At 40.2% G+C, this 15,310-nt stretch overlaps 1 protein-coding gene across 4 annotated transcripts in view; it reads right to left on the reverse strand.

The window, feature by feature from the left end:
- cntnap2a (contactin associated protein 2a) overlaps positions 1-15,310 on the reverse strand; it is a 393,831-nt gene that overhangs the window by 180,127 nt on the left and 198,394 nt on the right. For all 4 annotated transcript variants that reach the window (XM_074622116.1, XM_074622115.1, XM_074622117.1 and 1 more), the window contains 3 exons: positions 9,810-9,957; positions 1,294-1,346; positions 393-543 (listed from right to left, as the gene is read on the reverse strand). In XM_074622116.1, the coding sequence (XP_074478217.1) occupies positions 393-543; positions 1,294-1,346; positions 9,810-9,957 (352 nt within the window). The remainder of the gene's footprint in view (positions 1-392; positions 544-1,293; positions 1,347-9,809; positions 9,958-15,310) is intronic.

Raw genomic sequence — 15,310 nt, forward strand, 5'->3', positions numbered from 1 at the left:
CAGACAGGGCATTAATTTAGATTACAAAAGTTCAGCATTATTGCCAAGTCTATAATGATGGTATTATTCTTTTGAGCTGTCAAATTGCTGCAAACACAACCAGTTTAGTGTAGCTGCATGCATTAGACTGAGTAGCTATTAAATCCAAGGTTCAGAGCTGGACTGGGTATAGCTTGGCCTCACTTGGATATTTCATATCCAATATTTCAAGACTGCCTGAGTTGTACTTTGAGAGACATTGTTTGACAGACATAGCACCTACAAAGTTTGGATATTATCAGAAGGTAAAACATGTCTATAATCGATTGATACTAGACAGCTACATTGTGTCAGGAGGGTCAGCATACTTTGCATATCTTTATCTAAATCAATGACATGCATGTGTTGCCCACCCAGGTTGATCTGCAGCAGCAGCTTGGCCCTGCGAAGCTCCAGAGTGATGTAGTCTCCCTGCTGGCCCTCCCCATGGAGAATCACCCCCTCGCTCTCTGAAGTCTTGAACCTCAGTGCAATCACATCCTTAATGATCTTCATCTTCTTCACCTGCACAAATGGGAAGAAACACCATGAACTTTACGTGGTTGTTAAACACGTTCAACTTTCTTTACTTGACTAGAAAAACAACACTTTTGCAAATCTCCAGGCGGCCTGCTCAGAATCTACATCAAATTATTTATTTCCTATCACGTTATAATACTTTTTGTTGATTTTTAGGATCTAACCATAACGTACTAGAACAATGTATCTCCATACAACGGTTCGTATGACATGTTACGAAAAGTTATTCCTCAGTTGTCGTGTTTTTACCCAAAAAATGTCCAGCAAAACGTGACGCATGTGTCAATTTCTGCTGCAGTCTTTTCAAAATAAACCACCGTCTTCACAGAAAACAAGTTGGTTAGGTTTAGGAAAATATCGTGGTTTGGGTTCAAATAACTCCGGAAGTGTTGTAACTTCAGTATGGACGTTACGTTATAATAAATCAATGTTCACATGGGGTACGAACACCGGTCTCCTGGGCAAAAGTCCAAAATGTTTTGACCCACCCATCCACCCCGAGCTCCTCCCTATGCATTGTTTGAAGCTCTTTATACTTCCTGGTTTACCATTACGTGCACTACATACAAAGTGATTTCGTGGGATATATATACGAATTACAGTGCATTACTTTTTGTAGGTATAACTACGAACGGTGTATGACAACAGCCTGACTAGAGTGACCTCGACAGTGTGAATTTGAATGGGAAGGTCTAGTCAAAATAACATAGAATATCAATGTAGTTAATCCAGTACCTTAAAACGATATGCGATTACACCCTGTCCATCAAAGTTGATCACGCCCGCCCCTAAAGAAGACAGATAGAAACAACAGAGATACAGAGAAACAAAACAGAGGGAAATACGAAAAGAAGACAGAAAGAGACGGGGAGAAAAGACAAGATTGAAAGGGATTAGTGAAGTAAATTGTGATTGCAGAGAGGGAAAGGTCAAGACCCTCATCCCAAATTGAAAAAACAAGCGTACTAAAGCCTTCACTCTGCTAAGTACAAAATCATTACAAAAAACAAAAACAAAATGTTAGGAGGTTTGTGGATTAAAAATGTCATCGTTACAGGTTATTATTGCTGCAATACAGATTTGATTGTTTCAAATGATATCGTAGCCAAAAGGCCTTTTTTCACAGAAGACATTTTGACATTTTGTCACAGTATGAAAAGCACAGGTGTAAATAATAAAACTAATGATGACTGAATTCCATTTGGCTGCTTCTGTTTCAGCGTCCTGATATTAAACACGTTGGCTCACTCACTATCACACTGTTATGGCTCACTGGGATAATTGAATAGAACAGAGCCACCGCTAATGTTATTAGTAACACCTGTGCTTTTCCTACTATGACAAGTCAAAATGTCTGCTGTGAAAAAGACCTGTAGAAAAATGTGGAGTTTATGTACTATTTCCCAGATACAGATACAGATGTAAAACAGTGCTGTTCTGTAAAACAGTGACACCTGTTCACAGTAAATAGTTTCTAATGCATTGATGTATAAAAAGGTCCTATAGAATTATGTGGGAAATTAATTAGTAATATACTGTATATACAGTATACTAGGGCTGTCAATCAATTAAAATATTGAATTGCGATTGCATAATTGTTCATGATTAATCGTGATTAATCGCAAATTAATTGTACATTTTTGTATCCGTTCAAAATGTACCTTAAAGGGAGATTTGTCAAGTATTTAATACTCTATTCAACATGGGAGTGGGCAAATATGCTTGCTTTATGCAAATGTATGTATATATTTATTATTGGAAATCAATTAACAACACAAAACAACGACAAATATTGTCCAGAAACCCTCACAGGTACTACATTTAGCATAAATAATATGCTCAAATCATAACAACAGCTGTCAGTGTGCCAGTCTGCTTGTCATAAAGTGGGCATGTATGTAAAGGGGAGACTCGTCGGTATCACTTAATGTGGCTGATTAGCTGCTGCTGGCCGGAGACACAACTCTGGCCAGCTTCAACCTGAGCTGAGGTCTAATCAGACAGAATTGAAAACACCTGTGTGTGTGCGCAGGCCTGTTAAACATGCTCATGGTGCCTTCAAATGAAACTCGTGAGCTTGTGTTTTCAACATGGGAAGTCGTGTACACTATATGTTTGGCGTTCAAGTTTAAGTCGTGAGAACACACATAAGCAACAGCAATATTAACGTCACTGTTGGCGTCTAGAAGCCACAGAGGCTATATACAAAGGCATAATGACGGAGGAAAAAGATTAGTCGGTTGGAAATGTCAACATTTTTCTTAGATATATTATAAAATGATGTAGAAAAATAATTAACGGCTAAAATTACAATGTACTCACTTATTATGTACTGAAAAATGACAACAAACACGTCACTTTCCACTTAGGAGGTCGTGAATACCACATTAGGGGGGCGTTCATATGTACTTTTCTCGTGAACACGGTAAACACGACTCCATTTGAAGGCACTATTATCTACAGGTTTGAATGCTACATATATTTTTACTGATTGCACAATAAACTAAATATCATCGGATAAGGTTTACATCTAAAAAAAAAAAACTGACACTGAGGACAGAAAGGAGACGGGCAACATGGTGGAGAACATTTTGAGAAGAGAAATAAAGTGCAGTGCTCGAGGCCCTCTTCAATCTTACTATCATCACCCCAACTGGTCAAGTGGTTAGCGGAGAGTGCGTGCGTGTGTGTGGTTGTAGAAGGTAGAGACGAGTGTATGTACGGGGCTGTGGTAGGATAACAGAGCTCTGGAAAGATCGTATCATCTTATATACGGACACACTCATGCGCAGTCACGCACGCTGCCCCCTCGATCTTACCTTCTCTTTCACTTTCTCACTTACATAACACACACACAACTATGCCCGGCCTGTCCCTTTCATGATAAACACCTGGAGAGGGAGGTTAGAGGAATATTACATCTGTTTCCTTTGTTCTAACTTCAATGCTCCCCCCAAATGGTCCCATGCTGCCTCTCACTGGGTGGAAATACATCCTTCCATCTCTTTCGCTGCTTTACACTTTGTTCTCAACACTAGTTCTCGCTCTCTCCTCGCTCTTACTTTCATCTTTCTCCATCACTCTCCTCTCTGATTTATTTTGCTTCCCTCTTTTACTCTCCCCCTCTTCCTTCAATCACTTCATTTGCTTCATCCCTCTTTCTCTCTCCCAGCCCCTCTCATCATCTTCTTCTGTCACGTTTATGGCGCAAACAGTGGTGGTAGTTGACAGTTTCCCAATTGTTTTATGAGATATTGCAGATCTAGGTGTGCTGTTCAGAAAAAGGGTTGGCAGCTCAGCTGAGTGCTTGATGTCAGTGGGGAGACTTTATGGGGGATGGAGGGCTTTTCCACCACCTGCAGCCGACCGGGAGATGCAGAGAATGAGAGAGAAAGAGGGGGGGAATGTTGACCCACTGCGATGCGGAGCGACAAGGGACGACTACTTGGTCTGCAGCCAGGGCAGCTGTTATGGCACACACACACAAGATGGCAGAGGTTTCCAGACCCTGACCCAGGAGACCGTGCCATTTTGGACCCTGACCCAGATGGTGTTTTCCACCAGAGATGTGTGAAGCGACAGACAGTGATTGAGATGGAGGTACAATAAATAGACAGCTGCATGTAACAGCCAATATAATCTTCAAATACATGATACTGCAAGTTATTATTTATCAGGGTCTGAAAATTACAAGTTGATTTCAGTACACCACTGTCATATTACCTGCACAATGGTGACTGTGTGGTGTGTAGAGCTACAAAGCCAATGCCAAAAAAATGTCACGTTTGTCAAAATTCACTTTTATTAAGTGAGGTATTACACTTGAAATCTATTCAATCTAAAAAGGATTTCATTATATTCATAATCATTCTCCCCTTCAAATGGCAACATATCAGTTATTCTACATGTTTACTACACATAATAACTTTTAAACTAAATGGGCCTCATGCAGGAAGCGGTATGCGAACACATTTTCTGATTTTAGTATTTTGATTATTATGTGTTTTAATGTAATTATATTGTTTGGATTATTACGTTTCTGGGCTAAAGAAATTCTATCCATCCATCTATCCATCTATCTATCTCTATATTTATATCCATCTAAGTTCTTCTTCTTCTTACAGCACTTTTTGGTGGCATCTCTCCAATTCATATCTCTTAAATGTGTCACTTTGGATAACTGCCTGATTGTGCAATTATATACAAACAAAACAAAAAGACATGCAATCAGCCAACGTATAGCAATGCCACGGAGATGCCACCTGCATCATGTCAAGACAAATTAAGGATGCACATAACTGGCATGTTAAATTGTATCCATGGCAACATGTGTCGTTGGGCAAGCAGCAAATTTCGATTGCTGTGAGCACAAAAGCAGGTCACTCACAGTATGATGTTCCTTTACTGAACTATAGGATTTGGGTGCTTTTCATACACATGGAAGACGTGTATTGGCATTGCGTGACTGTTGGCAAGACAAAATAATCAAATGTTAGGTGATCTGTTCTGTAGATAAAATGATAAAACAAATACTGTATGTATTTCCCTCATATTTATTGCACCCCAGAGCCTGAAGGCTACAATGAAGCTCTTATAGCTGTTTATGCGTTTGGCCTCAGTCCTGCTCCAGAAATAGATGCTAACAATAAGCCAATCTACATAAGTACATTTCTTGGACACGACAGATAATGATGGTGATACATCATCCTGACAAACAGGTTTAGAGTATTGTCGGCAGAAATGGGCCACAGGTTGAAGTCAGATATGATATGCTCGCAGTCATTTCAAATTCTACTTGCGCGAGAGTGATTGGTTTGTATAGAAAATTAAATTTGTACTCTGTTTCCGTCTGACTTCCCTTTTCTCTCGCATACTGGCTCCACTATTTCCCCGACTCATCTATGAAATAATTGATTTTCTGTTGATCCTATGTTAATCAAAATGGAAATGAGCACGTAAATTCCACAGCATGGTGGCTCACGACTCCTTTGTGCCCTCTGGCTCTGGCACAGCCACATACACACACACACACACACACACTGCCTTTCATTGCACAGTCCTAGATGACTCATAATATGGCATTGCATTTAATTATCATACATTTTCAAAACCCAGAATTATCATCTACAACCAACATATTTGGTGATTATGCCGGGGAACATAACATCTATATTTATCTGCCTCCTTCTCCTCCTACTAATTCTCTTTTGTGCTTTCTTCTTTCATCCTCTTTTTCTTTGTCGTCGCCCGACACTGTACTTCTCCTTCTCTTTCATCTTTGGATTGGGAAGCAGGAAAAAACATTTAGGAGAAGTTGATTCTAAGAGAATTGGAGAGTTTGGGAGTGAAGGGCGGGTGGATGAACAGGCGAAATGTACGAGTTCTCATTTTCTGACTGAATGCCGAAGAAAGGAGCAGTGACAGCATAATCATGAGAAAGCACTCTGGGCTTCAAAACACAGCTGACAGACAACTCTGAAAGACACAGCGGACCAGGGGGAGTGTGTGTGTGTTTACATGTGCAGGTCTGTGTCTCTCACTGATATCTGAGTTGTATGCATGCGTTCACTTGATTGTGTGTGTTCTTTGTATTTATTATGTGTTTCATCTGTCAAAGTGTGGTTGACAACATTCATATTTGTCAGAAACACAGACACTTTCGGTGCTTATTTGGTGTAGGAACAGATACGTTCTTTCAATATTGTATACTTCAAACACTGTCTACCAAACGCTCTGTTTCTCTGTCTGTCTGTTGAATAAAACTGTCTTATTTGAATCTAAGAAAGGAAAGCTAGAGAGAGCGCACACAATCTATTTCGTCATGATTTATTTCACACAGCTGAACCCCATTTACATGTGGGAGTTAAGCATAATCACAGTGTTCCCCTACTGGCCCATGAGCAGCTCCACTGGAGCAGATGCTGGCTAAGGTCACATCAGCAGTAGTTGTTGTTGAGGCAGGAAAAAAGTGAAACTCATTATCTTTTCATGCCCAGATTCTGCTAAACCTCAGTCTCTGTCTAATTCTACTGTTGTGCATGTTGGGGGGATTTTAGAGTGCATAGTTTCTGTTGTACTGTATTTCTTATTCTGTGGTTTATGGGTGGCTGAAGGGGAAGTTCTGATGGGGACAACATTTAGATTTATGTATTCTGCAAACAAATGGGCATCTCTGAACAAAAAGTTTTGACCTTATTTTGTTCCTTAACCAGCCTGGTCTCCTAAATATAAAAAAAATGTTCGTTACGTTTGTTTTTTGACTCATAACAAATACATTTCTAATGGGGCCGTCAAAGTTAACACGATAATAACAAGTCAATGCAAATTCATTTTAACGCCACTAATTTCTTTAACGCATTAACGCAACTTGCGATTTTTAGGTTGTAGCAGGCTTTAAAGCTAGGGTGAAGATCTTGGTATCATATGAAACTACAAAACCTGAGGAATCCATTGGTACCAACTATGTCATACTAGTTTGTTGTGAAGGAGGCAAAACAATGCTCCAAACTTGCGATACATTTTGGCGAGGAAAAACTCACCTGGCCATTTTCAAAGGGGTCCCTTGACCTCTGACCTCAATATATGCGAATGAAAATGGGTTCTATGGGTACCCACGAGTCTCCCCTTTACAGATATGCCCACTTTACGATCATCACATGCAATTTGGGGCAAGTCATAGTCAAGTCAGCACACTGACACACTGACAGCTGTTGTTGCCTGTTGGGCTTGAGTTTGCCATGTTATGATTTGAGCATATTTTTTATGCTAAAGGCAGTACCTGTGAGGGTTTCTGGACAATATTTGTCATTGTTTTGTGTTGTTAATTGATTTCCAATAGTAAATATATACATACATTTGCAAAAAGCAAGCATATTTGTCCACTGCAATGTTGAGAAGAGTATTAAATACTTCAAAACTCCCTTTATGGTACATTTTGAACAGATAAAAAGTGTTCAATTAATTTGCGATTAATCGCGATTAACTGTGGACAATCATGCGATTAATCACGATTAAACATTTGAATTGATTGACAGCCGTAGTTTCTATTCACAGTCTGTGAAGGGAGGAACTCGGGCTGGATGGTTGGGTCAAACAAACACAGGACTTTCACCCAGGGGACCACTGTTTGTGTCCCGTGTGAAACCAAACGTTAAACTTGAACAACATAAAGAAATGTATTTTAAGCCAAACCATTATGTTTTACAAGTGTTTGTTTTATTGTTTAACAAAGTCATTTTGTTGCGTTTTTGTTTTGTTTCAATTGAAACGTTAACCACATGTTTAAAACTGCGCCCAAGGAGAAAATACGTTTCCCTCGAAATGTAACTGAGAATGCAGTTTAGTTGTATGGGAATGTAATTTTGTAGGCGACAGGGTTGCAGCTGCCTTGATAGCTGTGATTGGGTGTAATATCATTTTAAGCGATAAAACTTCTATTGCATCATCAGAGCTTAGACAGCAAAGAGACCTAAAGAGATGACATGTTTAATGCACAAGCCTCCTATGCTTTCAGATGACAATTACAGCCAGTAGAGATTTCATTTAAATAGACCCATATGCAGAAACCATATTAATATCTGACACACTGACTACTGACAAGTCGGTGGAGGAGCTGCAGAATAAATAAATCAAATCTAGTCTTTTTTCAGTCTAAGTACTTACTTTCACATTTAGCAAGCTATAGTAGTGACAAACAGTGTCAGTGCTAAAAAGCCTACTTGGATCAAACTCAGTCTACCATCTTTTTCTGTTGTCTAAAGTCAAATGGTAACCACTTCTTAAAATACTTATAAATAAACAGTATACACTGTGTTCCAGGTATGTTACTCAGTCCTGCAAAAATTCTACAACTCACAAACTTTCTGGTGCTTGACACCCAGCTTCACTGTTGTGTAAGCTATCGATTGTTCCTACATTTCTTTCTCTAAAGTTGAGAAATACATCTTGCTTTTTCTTACTTGAAAACCATGTTTTATACTGTATTTGGAAAAGTCTAAGTAAATAATGCTCATAAATAATGAAATGATGCGAGCAGGCCCTGTAATGATTGCTAGCTGCCTCAATGTTTCTGTGTTGGACTGAGGCTATCCATGCTTATCTGGTTTTACTGAAGTTTTTTTGTAAAAAAATTATCTTTTCTACCTTCTTTATTGTCTCTGAAAAGCAAAGCGTAACTGCGTTGTTATGGTGAAACTGCACGACACTATTTAAAGTTGAAGTGGCTTTAAATAAAATGTGCCTTTAAGAACACGTGACATTAAATAACAAGGCAGATGTCCCCAAAATCAAATTCAGTTTTCAGTTTTTATAGTCCAAATTAAGATCAAATGAGACGAACACTCTCAGAGAATATAAGGGTGGAAGCTATTCTGGTTAAAAAACAGCAACAAGTTGCCTCCATCTAAGCACAAAAGCAGTCACAAGTATTAGAAGTGAATTATTTCCCTGTCAAAGTTGTTTGTGAGTGCAGGAGTGTTTTTTGTTGGAGGGGACAGGTGATGGATATAAACTCAGAGTGGGCTGGATTTCTGTGCATACGCGTGTGCATCTCTCTCTGTGTACCACATCTTGTCATCCTTATCATTACTGACTTGCTTTTTTCTTTTAACATGGGAGGGAAATTAAACAAGGGAAATATAATCAAAGGGATGAGGGGCTGACTGGAATGCAACGCATGCCCTTGTATTCACAGACACACACACACACACACACACTCAGGCATATCCACACACAGTGTAGTGCATCTCTGAAATGAAAGATGTACGTGTGTCACTTATAACGGTAATTTATGCAGAGCCTTAATTGAAATTTGTTATCAAAATCAATTTGGCAGCCTTTAATAGGATGAGAGCAAAGAGGCTGTAAGAGAGACAGTTCCCTGGATGATACATTTGTTAGAGAGAGAGCGAGAGACAGTGTGTGAGTGTGTGTGCATCGGTATGTCTGTCCATCTGTAACTGTGCTCTGCATATTTCTGCACATTGTGTGCGTGCGTGTGTGTGTGTGTGTGTGTGTGTGTGTGTTTCCAGGCAGGATTTCACCCCGGGTTTGTGTTTGATTCCTAAACAGAATCAGCCCATAATGAAGAAAAAAGCCATTGTGACATGATTGGAGCTGACAAACCATCATTACGCTCTCCCACTAGATCCGCAATTATGAATGTTAATAATACTCACGTACAAATAGATTCCTCAAGTACTGGGAGTGAATATATTTAGCCGCTAGCTGAACGTGTGTTTGTTTCCACTCACAGTAGGAACAGCCGTAGACTTCTATGCGCAGACCGATCCGTCCCTCCTCGCTCCAGTCCAGCGGGACGAGCCTCAGGAAGCGCGCCACGATTCCCTGCTGCAGATCGTGGCGAACTGAGCTCTCCGAGTTGGAGTTCCCGGAGAAGGCCTGTGAAGACAAACACACACACACACACACACACACACACACACAGACAATGAAATTAAATACATCAAAGCCACAAGCCTGCAGTCGAACAAGCAGCTTCGGGACCAGGAGCGAGAGTATTTGTTCCACTCACCACATCCTGCCCTAAAGGTGCGCACTCACAAAACATACAAAACAATTATGAGTCTACATATCTAATAAGCCCGCCATAAGACAATCTGACTGCGGGGGATTTGAAGAGGAAATTGCATATCGTATTCAGCACCAAGTGGATGTAAGAAAGTCCCTGCTCACTTCATCTCATATTTAGGCTGATTTCTGGCTCCCAAAAGATTCACAGGGGCTTGTGACTGATGAGGTTTACAGTTTCTTGTCATATTAGCAGCTCTGCGCTCTACACATTCAGTTAGTGCAGTCTCTGAAATCTCAGCCTCTGGAAAAGAACATGCTGTGTTATCTACAAAACAAAACAAATATGTCTATTTATTTACTTTACTATGCACATTCAATAAAGTTTAAGTTTTTGGTTTTTGTGTAAAATCACATTAAAACTAGGGCTGTCAAAGTTAACATGATAATAACATGTTTACGCATATTTATTTTAACGCCACTAATTTCTTTAACGCAACTTGCGATTTTTAATTCACCTCTTAAAAATCTGACAAGCCGCCAATATAAGATAAGAGTATTAAATACTTGACAAATCTCTCTTTAAGGTTAATTTTCAACAGATAAAAAATGTGTGATTAATTTGCGATTAATCATGATTAACTATGGACGATCAATCAATTAATTGCGATTACATATTTTAATTGATTGACAGCCCTAATTAGAAACACTTTGTTCTTTAAAGGTGCATATAAGGAAAGTTCAACTTTAAAAATCCCTCCTCTGTCTAGAGCAACAGCATGGCAGAAATTCACCAATGACGCAAAGAGAGTTCATGGTCAGGTAACAACAAAGAGGCAGCATCAATAAAGTGGTATGGATTTGAGGAGATCAGGCTATATTTGTCAGTTTGTCAGTTCTTTGGACGTGTAATGGCAGTGGTGCACTAAAAGAACAGCATTTACTGTGGCCACTCTAAAAAGCCGTCAGCAAAGGTGAGGTTCGTGTCTGCGAGGCTGTGATGAGTTTTACACCGATCTATTGGGGTAAAGTATAGGTAAATCTTGTTAGAGAGGGGTAGCTCAAAGCAGAAATGTTTGTTTACACCGCAGAGACGAGAGACAAAACAGAAAATTCATCCGTTTCACAACATAGCGGAAACCTAGAGTACCGACAAAGTCCCCAGAAAACGCACCGTTTAACACATCCCTTCTTTCAACTGCTTTCTCTTTCCCTTTTCCTCCTCTGTTCCTCCCGCTCAGTGTCTCTTCCTTCACTTGACCTGACATGATGGGGAGAACCTCTAACCACCCACTAATCCACATCACCACAGTCCCTGAACTATTTTCACTTTTGTGCTTTCTCCTCCTCCCTGAAACAAACACACACACACCACCACCACCACCATGTCCCGCATGCTTTTCTTCTACACACAAAACAGTTGGCACGATCCATTTGGGAGAAGCATCATTAAAAGCCTAGCAGGTAACTAGACGAGAGCAAGACACTAGACAGCCATGTGTTATTCTAGATAAGACGTGAAGTGGGCAGGGCAGTGGATGAGTGCGGAGGGGGGGAAAAAAGCTCGGCTTCGACAGTCTGCTTTGAGCTGACTCCTCAGTGACCCCTGAAGATACGCTATCTGCAAAGGAGGAGATGGTCAAGAGTTCACACTAAGCTCAGAGCCTCTCAGGGCTTCTGCTGTGGCAGGGGTGTGTGGACATGAGGTGAGCAGTACTTCTATCTCTTCTGTGCCTTTACCTCACTTTCATTTTTAATCTTTATTTATCCAGGAAAGGTTAACTGAGACCACAAACACACGCTTTTTTTTATTAGCACCCTGTTTCTAAATTCACAACGCTCTACATGACTCATCAGGGAGCCCTTCAGTATACTTTAACTGCAGCTTCTAGTCTCTGCAGGTGCACAGGTTCGTAAGGTCTGGGTTAAGTGACTTGCTTAAGGGCACGCACACACTCACAGTACTGTATGCATGTCATTTATAGTTAATAAAGGGTTACTGCTGGCCATGCCACATTCAGAGAAAAGAAACAATTTGTCATGTCAGACTCTTTATTTTCTGAGTGCTTCCAAAGGATTTCATTCATCAATTCATGTGTGCACGGACATATGGGATGCTTGGTTTTTGTGGGGATTTTGACTTTCCCTTACATACCCAAAGTCAGATAAACTAATGAATGATTTTTCTTATGTCTCTGCATGCAGTTTGAATAATTTCCAATGGATTTCTGTGAGAGAACGTTACTCTCAAACCGATGCACACACGGACACATGCACCAACTCAGATTTCTCTCGGTCTTGTCTCAGGATATTATAACGGTGGGATTAACGTTAACACTTTTAATGGTCGCTTCATTTTTTCCCGTAATAACGGCCGAAAAAGCGTCAGACAATGTCTGGTGGCAAATTAAAAAATACCGTAGCCATTATGAACCAACGTAAGGCACAATTATTTACTTTTGGAACAATATATTACTTTTTAAATCCAAAATGTTGACCGTCCACCGCTGGAGGCGAACCAACCGCGTAACGTATACAACAGCATCACTCCAACATGACGGCTCCCAAGCTAAATATACTAGGTAGGTTACTAAGTAGGTGACCCGGTAGCTGAAAAGCGGTCGGCGTCATCCCCTCTCCCTCCCCCACACATGTCTATCATTCAATGATCAAACAATAAAGTCAAAAAATAGATGAACTAGCTAGAAATTATGAAAATTAATTTGTCATATATTTCTGTAGTTTTAACAACTTTTTAAAATCTGATTTTATGCAACTTTGTGCCCAAACATGTGTTTCATGTTCTCTTTAAGACAAGGCTATAAAGACGCAGTGTCCTTGGAGCTGCAGTTGAGATAAGATACATTCACAGCTTAACACCTTCAAACTGCCTCCCAAGACATAAAATGAGCATCTGAAAGAAGAAAAACTGGTTAAAAATGCACCATCTTGTGGAGTTTTTGGTCCATTTCTCAGATTTTCTCTCCAAAACTCATCTCTCTCTCTCTTCTCATTTTCTGTCAAATCTTCTAAATCCTCCTTCACACCTTGTTCTCTCTATTGCATATTTGTCCTTCACTATTCTGCTTCCAAAAAGCCTGTGGTCCTGGCTCAGGATTTGAAGCACAAAAAGCACACATGTATCAATTTGCATGCACACATGGAGCACATTATGCACACATATATACGATTGCCCTCACACCACCTTGCCAGTTAAACTTTTTCTGTGGCGTTAAAACCTGATATCAACCTTAAGCTCATTTCATAGTTGGAAAAAATAATAATAATAAAAAAAATTCTGAATAATGAATATCTACTGAGGATTTGGCTGACTGCGTGCCGAAGACTTTACTTCTTTTATCCAGCCGTCAAGGTATAAGAGATAGAAAAGGGAGACAGAACAAAACCATTTTCCGGCTCCACCCAAAAGCTCCATCCCCATTTCCCAGCTTCCTCCTTTTATTTCTCTATTGTGTTCATCCCGCTATTCGGCACTTATCTGTGCTTGGCTGAATGAACAGCTCAATTCAAAGGCATTACTATGCAGAGCGGAGGGCAAGAGGTAGGATAGGGAAGAGAGGAGGAGGATGAAGATGAGGAAAAAAGTTGTGGATGCTGAACACCTCGCAAAAGTCTGCTTAGTCAACCATTTAATTCCCTCTCCTCCAAAGTCAAATCATTAACCAGCATCCAATGAGTAATTGGGAATTTGTGTGTGTGCGTGTCACTTCATAGTGTGTGTGTGTGACCGTTTATGTCGGTGTGTGTAAGTGTTAGGCAACTTAAGAGCTTAGACACTTTGACGTTTTGTTTAATCAAGAACTGAGGTAATTTACGGCAACAAAGGCCACAAAGTGCCCGAGGCGACTTTCAGTTTTCACTCAGTATATGTCTGTGTATGCACATGTTTTTATGGATTTGTGCGTTTCTCTCCAAAACTTTAATCCTAAAATTGATGTATATTCATGCTCGTCAAACTACTTTTAAAATGTACTGCTGTATTATATTAAAAAAAAAAAAAAGCGGTGCACTTGGGAATCCCTAGTGGATTCAAACCGAAAAATATTTACTCCTATTTCTTATACTCCTGTGAGGATTTAATGAAGTTTAAGAATATTAAAAAACTGAACATGCTGCGTTTTAAAAGTTTAAGTATGCAAAGTTAGTGAAGAAAACATTGCATGAGAGTCAAAAGAGCGCAGGGCTGTCATGATTTAAGCAATCTGTGAGATCAGTGGAGGAAAAAGCAATGAGAGAAAACAAAAATAATGAGGGAAGCTGAGAGCCAGCCAGTGTCCTTGTTGGGCATTTGGAACACCAGGGCGGCTGTCATTCAAGAAACAATCACTTCACTACAGCTGGTCAACAAAAACCCCTGTGGTCTGCTCTGTCTCTCACACACACATCACTCGCCATGTAAACAAGAGACACATGCATGTTGGCATGCTTGTGCCCATACACACCACCGGGCATTCATACACACACACACACACACACACACACATGTGCACATACACCCATTATCTACATGCTCAGCAGCTCTTTCCACCCCTCCTCCCTACACCTCAGTTGCTTACTTATTCTCCCTGGCTGTATGTTTTTCATTTCCTGAATCTGTCATTTCTCCATGTGTGTCTGTTTGTGTGTCAGTGAATCTGTGTGTGTGTGTCTCTGTTTTGACAGCCAGAGACAGGCCTTTCCAGAGAACAGATCTCCAGATACTGAGGAACAACAAGTGAAAGCTATTTTCTGGTGTTTGCTTGTTGCTGCTGGACGCTTTGTTAGACCAGCCCAGAGTAAAGGGGCCATTGTGTGTGCAAGTGTGTGCGTGCTCCTTCCTAACAGAGGCAGGGGAAATCAGTCCGGCCTGGTCTGGTCTTTTGTTTTTATCGACAAGTGTACAGGACAAAAACAGAAGGGCCACAGAGAAATTTGTGTTTCTGTGAAGCCCTGTGGGCGGGTTGTGTCTGCGTGGGCGTGTGCCTCTATTCTGCGCCAAGACAGAACAAACTGCTAAATTTAAGTCATGAATCTTTACAAAAGTAAAAAAGAATCATCTTCTGTTTTTTTATCAACAAGTGTATAGGGACACATGAGACTGTGTGAATGCCTACAACTCTGGCTTATTTAAATAGTCTTTTAGTAGAGCTACTGGGATGTGTTGCAAATTACATGATGTTTTTCAGAGAGAAACCCACTGGAACTCTTCAATGTAACACCAACC

Source organism: Sebastes fasciatus, chromosome 21, assembly GCF_043250625.1.
Source record: "Sebastes fasciatus isolate fSebFas1 chromosome 21, fSebFas1.pri, whole genome shotgun sequence".
NCBI lineage: Eukaryota > Metazoa > Chordata > Actinopteri > Perciformes > Sebastidae > Sebastes > Sebastes fasciatus.